At 37.5% G+C, this 10,751-nt stretch overlaps 1 protein-coding gene across 1 annotated transcript; it reads right to left on the bottom strand.

Annotated features, from left to right (window-relative positions):
- Positions 1–2,582: 2,582 nt before the first annotated feature.
- foxd3 (forkhead box D3) lies at positions 2,583–4,550 on the bottom strand. The gene has a single exon (XM_077198635.1). It carries the CDS (start codon positions 4,134–4,136, stop codon positions 3,024–3,026), a length of 1,113 nt encoding a protein of 370 aa, XP_077054750.1. The 5' UTR covers positions 4,137–4,550; the 3' UTR covers positions 2,583–3,023.
- Between the last annotated feature and the right edge of the window lie 6,201 nt (positions 4,551–10,751).

Below are 10,751 nucleotides of genomic sequence, written 5' to 3'. Positions count from 1 at the left end.
AGGAGCCTATTAGTCACATTGCACTCATGACATGTTAATGTCGCTGTTTGCCATCTTTGTCATTTACTGCTTCGTCTCTGCACCCTTTAAATATTTAGTAACCACTGTATCCACATTTACTGTTGGCGATGTGTTCCAGGAGATACCTGGGCTTGTCAGTGGTCATGCAAGCTTATATGGCGTCTGTATTTGGGATTTTGAAATCAGGGCTGTTCTTTTTTTTATTGCATGCAATCACAATGACCCCCCCCCCCCCCACACACACACACACACATTCAGTTCTTGAGGCTGCAATCATCCCTTTTCTGCTAAGCTTAAAATGTTTAAACATCAATTTATGTTTATTGTCAAAGGTTAGAATGAATAGAGAATTATGCCTATGTGTAGTTAGAAAGATAATCCTTTGTGTAACATCCAATAAAAGCATGAGTGTAAGGCATGGGACGGGGAACACGGGGACTCTACACCTGTGTAGCGCGGAGAGCAGGTGGATATCCACAAAGGTCAAAGCGTTGTTTACCCAGAAATGCGTCCGACCACTTGTCACTTTCAAAATGCTCAGCAAGGGGTTTTCCTTTGTTTTTCACACGCCAAGAAAAATAGAAAGTTTCAAAACAGTTGCTCTTAAACGTCTGAAGTCTGTTAAATGTTACGAGACAGAACGTAAAAAGATAGTTTATCGAGCAAAATTCTAACTAGCTTGTTGCTAAAAACCTTATAGCTTGATCGCTGACATAAGCTTGCATGCATAATTTATAACGTCACGTCTCCTTTATTTATTCAGGATATTTTTATTATTTATTTTTGTTTGGTCTAATAGAAAATAGGCCCATATGTCTCGCGACTCTTTGCATGATGTGTTTGCATGATGTGTTAACCTTGCACTCGTTAAAGAGTAAAATCTTTCCCACCAGCCGTCCTTGAAATAGATCCCTTATTAAAACCCGTTGAATCTGAACAATTTCACAGTATCTCTAGTCCAAAACAAATAACATCTGATCCACGTGCGCGATCATTAGGCTATCCCCGCAACAGATGCAAATAAACTGTATTTTGAGATATGACCACGGTCAGTGTAGATGCATCGAGATTAGTGCTCCATTAGCAAAGCAGTCGTTTATTTGATAGGATAATTTTTTCCTTAGACTCTGTCTAGTGATAGGCTACACTAAAGACATCACCCATATCATCATCATCTGATGTGCTGGATCATTTCTATCACGTTTTATTTTTATTTTTTTCATAGGCCTGAGCGATCATCTTGTCAGTCTATTTTTCTAAACGTGGTTTCAGATGTTTTAAAATAGACTATAATTCGCCTGCATAATTTGCCTGTTTTTTTATATGCAATTTTCGTTATGCTATGACCTTTGATAAACTATTTAATGAAGTTTAGCTGAATGTCACTTTTGAATATGAGCTGTGTTGGTAAATATCTTAAAAATAATAACCATTCTTGATAAAAGAGAACGAAAACACAGCGACGACCTAATTTTTTTTTAACAGCGAATAGGAATGTGCTGTCAAAGTCCACTGTGACAGGAAGGCATCAGAACAATGTGCTTACAAATATGTGTCCCATTTTAAGGAATAAGGAGACAGTTGTGGAACAGGCCCTGTTAGTGCCTTTCAGAGGGTCAGTGTCAGCAGCGTCTTTGGTCTGAAAGTGAATTCAAGAAGAGGACTATTTTTCTTTTCCCATGGGTATCACTTAAATATAGCCCTAACTCTTGTGCGCCACACACCATCTACCATTTGCTGTTTGAGTAGAACTGATTAGCCTGACACAACTGTGAAAGAGTGTTACTTTAATAGGAACAACTTCCCAAACATTTTTAGGTCGCCTTCATTTTCACTTATAAACGGATTGGCTACGGCATTTTCTCGACGGCTTTGACCTTTTTATTAGGAAAGAATGTTGCTATTTTTGTAACTTGTAGTGTCGAAATTGTAAAATTAAGTAAGCTTTGTTTAATTTGTAATTGTTAGTCTATTTTTTTCACTGTTAGTATATTATTTCTGTAGAAGATTTTTCACTGTTAGTATATTATTTCTGTAGAAGATTTTTCACTGTTAGTATATTATTTCTGTAGAAAGATTATTGCCGTGCAAGTTTATAGACGGCTAACTGTGGTTGTTTTGCAACCAGAAACTGAGAAGCTGTTTTTTAAACGATTGGTTTGTTGTATTCACAATATCAGATACAATTTTAGTAGCCTACAGGGTTTTTATAAATTTGCATTAAGATATCCTGTTGTTAAATTTGAAAAATAACGACTTATTTGACTATAGGCCTATTTCAAAATGCGTTATTTGCTTTTCTGTCTTAAAATAAGCTCCTTTATCTTTTCATTTTAGCTATAAACACTCATATCTAAAATGATTTAGTGTTTTAACATTTATTCTATTTTGAGATGAAACTGCTATTTTTTTAATCACAGATAGCCCATGTGAATTAAAACAACAATTTATACGTTTGGATTTGTTTCAAATTTTGCTTGTTTCCAGGTGTCATCGTTGCATTCCTGTAATTTTAGAAAGAATGTGTTTGATTTAATAAAATCGATTGTGTCTGAGATGCATTGGATTTTTTTCATATTTATTAACAAATGAAGTTGATTTACAACACAATATTGCTACATAGATTACATATATTTAAATTTGATAAACATACTTTTTCAGTCTTTCAATAAGAACAGTTTAATATTTCATATTGGAAAACAAAGGGGAAAAACATTATTCTTGAAATCACTTCTTTCAGGATAAAAACATAATGTGGAGAAAAAAAATAAGACTCACTCAATTATAACGAAATGAAATAAGAAAGAAAAACATGTAAATTAATTTCTTTGTACAAATATTTACAAACATTACCTGTACTGAAAGCATTCCTTTTTGATTATGAATTTTCTTTTTTCTCAAAAGTCTTTACATGGCTACATTGGGGCGGACGAATTGTCCAGTGCTGCCTATAGTTCGTGCTGTATCGTCTTTAAAATATGTCTAAAAAAATAGTCTGATTATCATTGAGAAGGCCATTTAGATATCGCTGCTGTGGACGCTGTCGGTAAAAACTGTCCAGAGATGATATTTGACGGGACGCTGAGAATAGGCGCGATGGCAGCTGATGTCCGGGATAAGGACAGGGACTGTGCGCTCAGTAAGGCGGACTGCACCGTCACAGGCGGCCGTAGGAAAGTCTGTGCGCTCGTAGAGCTGCTGGAGACCCCGATAATGTTTTCTATGCTGAACGATGGTCGACTGGACGGCTCGGATTTGATAATCGACGCGGTGCTCAGGCTGTTCAGTTGTAACTGGAGACTTGGACTTAGTTGAGAGTTAAATGCTTTTCTGTTCAGTTCTGCGGAGGACAAGAGAGGCACCGCCGGAGGGAGCATCGGACCCACCGGGGGAATGTACGGGTACTGCAGAGCATGGTGCGAATAGGCGGCCGGGTGAATTCCATAGTGGCGTCCGTAAGGATTCCCAATACTATATGCCCCAAAACTCTGCATCATGAGGGCGGTCTGTTCCCTGAGAATGTCCGGCTGGTGTCTCTTGAAGCGTTTCCTCCTCCTTAAAAAGCTGCCGTTGTCGAACATATCTTCCGACTGGGGGTCGAGGGTCCAGTAGTTGCCTTTGCCCGGGTTGCCCGGTTCACGTGGGATCTTGACGAAGCAGTCGTTTAGGGATAAGTTATGGCGAATGGAGTTTTGCCAGGCCGGAAACTTCTCCCGGTAGTAAGGGAAGCGGTTGCTGATAAACTCGCAGATCCCACTGAGCGTCAGCTTCTTCTGCGGGCTCTGGAGGATGGACATGGTGATGAGGGCGATGTACGAATAGGGCGGCTTCACCAGACTGTTCTTAGGCTTGCTTGTCATGGAACCAGAGGAGCTCTCCTGAGCATCCCCCTTGGACTCCCCTTCGCCGGCGCTCTCGCAGGGACTGTCGCTGCGCTCTTTCACCTCGATTTCCTCCACCTCATCTCCCCGGTCCTGCATGCACTGGCTCTCGCAGTCACTGTCCCGCTCCATCCCCTCGTCGCCCTCCCCGACCACGTCGATATCCACATCGTCAGCTGTGAGTACGGTCTGACCGGACATGTTGCTGGCACTGGTGCCTCCAGACAGGGTCATCACCGCTCACTTTACTGCTGGAGCAACCCAAGATCAGATGACGACCAGTGGCTATAAATGCAGGTCAGTCCCGGCCGGCCTGCCAGGAAAACTTCAACTTTAGAAAATATTTCTCCAGTCTAAAGCCTTCTTTCTGTAGGCAGGCTACACCTCGTCTCCTTTCCAGTGTATTTCCTTGAAACTTACGCGTGGTTTCGGACCGAGGAGTCAAGATGACACATGCGTTGAAAAGCAGGCTTTAAGGACTGTCTGATAGATTACTTTTCACTTAAAGATATACTATCAGCCGCGTCACGTGACCCGCCGACGTCAGAGGTCGCGCTGTTATACCGCTGAGCCGAAGTTGTTTCATGGATTTGTCAACAAAGGGAACAACAGTAACATCGCCTCTGTTCGTCCGTCATAGACCATTTAGCGGTGGCGGAGGGGAGAAAATCGGCCTGCGTGATTGAAATCATCTCCAGAGCTGACGCGCAGTCACTCGCCCGCGCTAAACGCAAACTTAACTTTTCTCAGGCCAATTAGCCTATATTGAAAGCTGCTGAACGAAAACGTCTACAGCTAAGTTTATCGAATCTCTTGTCATTTATTTATATTGTGTGCTCGAATACTGCATGATTAAACAAACGGTTGTAGGCTAGGCTACTTTTATAATTCAATTCTATATGGAGAATTAAACCTTCGCTTGAGTGTTTCTGTAGACGTTAGCACTGATTTTGTTACGTGGTAAATAAGTACAAAAACAATGACAATCTGTAAGTAAAGATCTTTGTAGAGGTGCTAACGACCCTCATCATTGCACGTGTTAACATATGAATTAAGTAGGAAATGAGCGCGCGGGTAAATGCAAAGGAGCCATTCACACGCGCACAGGTGAGCGACGCATGTGGGATATTCGCAAGAAAAAGAAAGCGGAGAGGGATGTAAACTCTTTTAACATTTCCTGGATCGTGTGAGAAAATGTTTCTCGGTCTCGTTGCTTGACGGGAGCTGCATGGTTTAATTATCTGTGGTTTGTTGCTCATGCTCTTTTTCTCTGAATATCTGAGAGATTAAACATTGACGTGATTGTAGCCTACCTTTTTGTCGATGCAAAGAAAAAATGTTCTGTGGTTATATTCATCACTTATTTAACCACAAGTAATATAACGTATTATCGATCTACAGCCTAATGAAAATAAAGCCTTATGTAATCGACGCTCGAATCAATTATTCTCACCACCATTCAATTAGAACTTACAAAAAGGCTGTATAATTTTCTTAACGGTCAGAATTACGAAACTATTAGAAAACAAATAGTAAAGCTCGACATTTCTTCAGTGAATCGCTTATCTCTGTTTTTGGTGCAGGTTTTGCAGCGCTGCTCTCAAAATAGCCAACCATATACGTAGGCTACTGCCATATAGCCTAATGTGATTAATTTTTATTGTTAAGCACGACTTTATGAATATTAATACTATAATAATAATAAATGTTATTATTAATATTATTATCAACCTTTTATTATTATTTTATCTTATAACCTTTTATTTGTTATATATATATATATATATATATATATATATATATATATATATATATATATATAGCATATAGCATATATATATATATATATATATATATATATATATATATATATATATATATATATATATATATATATATAGGGAACTCAATAAATAATGGCTATTAGCCTATATATTTTTCAGTAGGCCTATAGTTGTTTTTGTTGGATGGCATTTAATCTGCAAATAGGCCACAACCTTTCACCTCGACCTTTACCTTTACCGTCCTTTTTAATTCTCCAAGGAACGCGTGCTTGTGCAACATCTTTGAAGCTGTTTTTGCATGGTGAATAAAGGAGATTAATTGAATCGTGTCGTTATTAATGGTATTGAAGGGCTCAGGCAAACAGACAGTGGCCCGTGTGATGTCCCGTTTATCAATACGGGCTACTTGGAGGATGAAGAAGGCACCATCTAACGCTGCCTAAAGCCAATATTTGCTTTGGAAAATTGTTCTGCTCATTACGCAATTGATTAATAGTTTGTACACAATTATATATTTTACTTTAGTAGATAAATATTTGAAATAACATTTGGAGCCCACTTCAACAATAATTAAACAAACTCCAAATATTTGCTGATTTTTTACTGCTATAGCCCAGATCATTGTGATTAGGCTATTGTTTAATATAAATGCATGTTTAGATCGTTTGATTCCTTGCGTTTTTTTTAGCGCTTTGCAGAATGATGAAGTGTTTTGTCAGCGGCTTAAAATGTAAAAGACCATATATCTCGAGTCAGTGCGCATGAAAGACATTGCGGATGATATCGCCCAAAAGGAGATCAAATTCGTCCTCTCTGTGATCTTTTGAAGCTCCATAAATCCGGCTTTATACCTATCGCAGTTTGTTAATGAAATGTACATTTAAGCACACATGCACGGCTTAACCCGACAAAACCTTTTAGAATAATAAGCTAACTCTTTCCAGCATGAACCTTATGAGACGCAGGCATAGTCAGTGACGGTGCGGATACAGCGGCTGAATGAATTACCCAGCAAGGTCAGAAACAAATAGCTCACAAATAGCAAAGCAGGATCGAATTTATGCCTAATTAAATCGCTGAAATAAAAGAGATAGAAGGGAAAATTGAAGGGCGTAATGGGAAATGTGTCCATTCAGGGAAGAGGGGATGTGCAGAGGAAAGGATATAACCCATATGAAAACTGAACTTGAACTACAAGGATGCCTCGCTTAGTGCACAAATATTTGAAGCGTATAGGACTATTAATTATGCACGGACTTATCTGAATACATTAATAAATAAGCACCTCGCAAGATCTTATTAAATAAAATACAATAATCATTTCTATTGTCTCTAACCATTTTTTTTTTTTGGTAAACTGTCTGTTCTGTTTTATCATGACTCCTATATCTAAATGGACAAACTGCGTGATGATTTGACATGCTGCATGTATATACACTGTTTGGTCATATTTTTAATGTATATTTTAATAATGATGGAAAATAAACCAAATCAAATAAAGACTTTGTGCCTCGTTGTAATCGAATGTATTTTGCAAGTGGTTGATCTTTTACTGGTAGTAATTTTATTATGTAAGCACAGTTGGGGGGTAAGCTTGTACAACTGTAATAAATTAATGGCTTTGTTAGCGCGCTTTTAATTACGGTTATTGTGCCAATTATTTTACATCAACTCCGCATTATCATCATGTCAGATTTAATAAAAAGGAGCCATTTGCAGGAAAACTGTTCCTCTCATCTAAAAGGGAAGTGTCCACGTCATACTCTGGTTAAAAAAATGACTTTTCATTTAAATGCAATCCTTAATTGGATTTTCTACGGTCGACACCGTGATTCCCTAAGGCTATACCCACCAGAAGGCAGGATCTCCGTTTTTCTCTCTGAATTCACCATTTTCACCCCCTTGAAGAATCCACTCTATCAACCTGCAACTTTCTGTCAAACAATATGATCCAGCTCATTTTTAACAGTCCCCTTCGTAGTATCATCCTGCAGTTTCCCACCATTACAGCCAAACCAGAAAATAAGTGTTTTTTTCCCTCTATCTCGCAAATTCGGTTGAACATAACATAATTCTGTTGGTAGCCTATACAGTAAGCTACATGACAACGGCATGTCAAAACACTACTTTAAAAACAATGAACAGTTTGGTGAAAATTAATGGACGAATAATTAGCGATCATTCGTGAATTAATCAGAAAAACAATTTTCACTACGGCTATGCATTTGAAAATGTACATTAATTTAGTCATCTCTGTGTAAAATAAAAAATATTTCTTTATTTTTTTGTGTAAAATATTTTTACTTTATTTAAATAGGCTTCATTTTTCTGTACAACAAATTGTTTTCCATTCAAAACAGTTCCATCACACAGGCCTATCTTGATTAATTCAAATGTGTGTTTCATGTAATAAATTATGTTTATGTCTTTAAGATATTGTTTTAGTTTTCTATTATTTGTATGTAGGCTATTGTGTTTTTTTCCTCTTTCTGTATGGAAGTAGAATGAAACAGTAAGTAACAGTGAAACAAGTTTCTGATTTGCTCAAAATGAATTCTGGTATCAATTGTTGTTAAAAACACAATGCAGCCTGTTATATCAGTACTGTGAATCACTGGAATAAAACGGCATCCGTACTTGCATGATTTTAGATTAGTATAAATCTTATAACAATTTAATGCATTATCCATTATAATTTTTTGCTAAACGTTGACGTTCTTAAGTTTATTTCACAAAATTATCTTTTAATACTGCTGTGTGATGTGTTTATGGTCCATGATGTCGAGGTGCAAAAATTACGCCTTCAGCCAGATTAACATGCCAATGCGCATAGTTAAGCATGTGTGATGTTACTCGGTTTGTTTTTATTGTTATTTAGATGAAGACTGAAGTAGCACATTAGCACGACCAGAGGGTGTTATTTGGGTTTTGTCTTAAAACTTCCTGCGTAAGGCAAGTTCGACCAACATCCCTCTTTTTCACGTCTCGCTGTATCCCTTCTTTTCTCAAAACTACCCGATAGCCTATACTTAATCTTAAATATATCCGATTCAGTAGGCTACTTGTATCTTTCATATTGAAAACAAATTTTGAAGATAAAGGGCATAGGCTACCAATATGAAAGCTGGCGTATTTTTTAGGGGTTTAAGGTCAGATGCCTCAAATGTTATTATTTGTTAATCAACAAAATTTCAAAAGCAGCAGAAAATAATCTTGCCATATATAGCCCACTATAAGGGGACCTTAAATACGATCATTTGACCTGTAAACAACTGTGAACTTTACGCGTAACATCTATTTGTCACCTAAGTCAGTCAGTAGTGATGCTTCACTCACTTTACCCATCGCAACTTAAGAGCTAATTACATGAATGCTTGTTATTCAGTCAAAATCTCAGGTTGAGAAAATAACCGCCACGTGAAAGGACTGAGTTATTGAGTGTGGTTTCACATGGGACCCTGCCAAGACACATTGATATCTTGGGGGCTCCTATCGCTAATTGGCTATTTATTGAAGTTTCTCGTTATCACTGTAATCATTTTCCATTACCATTTATAGTTTTAGTCAGATTAACCAGATTCTTACACACTTTTAAGCCTATAGTGTCGGATCTGTTTTCTTTGGCTGTAATTAAATTCACGTACAGTCTAAAAAGTGCCATGAACGTATAACGGCATTGCCATCAATTTGATTTTACTCAATATTTCCTTTTTTAGTGGATTTTTATTTATTTTATTTCTACAGTGCAGCTATTCACAATTAAATAAGATAAAATGTCCCCAAATAAAAAATACTTAATATAGACATTTCCATATATATATTGGAAAATACGCCCCATATTTCTGATGCCCTGTACGCCTGATATCCCTAAATAAAAGTAATGACATAACAGCTGCAAACCACTGCGTTGTTGTGTATTATGATGTTCACTGAACTCATTTCCAACACGAATAAACGTCCAGAGTCGATGCAATCAATGGCTTCAATTCATTAAGTCTACTCAAGTGTATGTCTTAGGTGGGCTATGACCCTTGTCATTAGCTAATAATTCTTCCATGTGAGTCTCACAACTTCTCTCTTCAACAAATGCCTCCGGCTATAAATACTAATGAAATATCTTTGGCTAATTTGATTTTGCTGGTACACTTGCAGTTATGGCTGAACTTTCCCACGAGATGGGCTGATTGAAGGGTTTCAGATCCTATAACGGAAGGGGGAAAACATTCAGAGCATTTCCATAATTACCCAATTGGCAGCCTAATGACCTTCCAGAACAATAAAAAGATCTCTTGTTAATTCCATCTTTCATGCTGACATTCACTAGATTCCTATCTTATATGTTGAGAGTTCACAAGATAACAAGTGTACTTTCTTTTTTCTCGCCAGAGAACGGTCCATTCAATTATCTCCTGCACATTTCTAGCCAGCAAATGAAAGAGATCTGCTTGTCGCCCTCCTCTCAAAGTTGGATAATTTATAGTCTTCTGGGGTTATAAAGATGGGATTTGGAGCATTTTGAATGGTGGGACAAAAATGAAGAGCAGAATAATTAAAAAGATCACAAGTACCCCCCCGAATAATTATGACTGCTTTGCAAAGGGTCTGCGTTCAAAAGAAGACGGCCTGCTGTTCTTTAAGTTGTTCATATACTGTTCATTTATTTATTAGGCCTACCTCTGAAAGTAATGCTGTATATTTTAAAAATTTTAGACATTTTTATTTAAATATTGAACGTAATGTCTGAAGACGTGACGACGTTTGTTAAACGTGCCGTGCTATGCAATTCGTTCACTAATTCTCATAACTAACATTTGTAGGCCTATTTGTTTGCTACTAAAACATGCCATAATGTTTAGAATATTATATTGGTGTGGTAGAGATTTGGTTCAACTACACAGCAAATTTCAGGAGTTGAAAAATCACGAGTTAGGCAAAAAAGTGTGAAAGAGTTAATTTTTTGGAGTTAATTTGTTCACTCTGACTACAGTATGTGTTATTGGATACTCCCCGGCTGTGTTGTATTTTGGAGTTCATTCATTGGTGTTCAGGAGAGTGTTTTAACACT

The sequence above is a fragment of the Siphateles boraxobius genome, unplaced genomic scaffold, assembly GCF_051911475.1.
Source record: "Siphateles boraxobius isolate OS27281-9 unplaced genomic scaffold, OSU_SipBor_1 41, whole genome shotgun sequence".
NCBI classification, from domain to species: Eukaryota; Metazoa; Chordata; class Actinopteri; order Cypriniformes; family Leuciscidae; genus Siphateles; species Siphateles boraxobius.
Note: the sequence above shows the minus strand (reverse complement) of the source record. Positions and strands in the feature narration are given on the sequence as shown.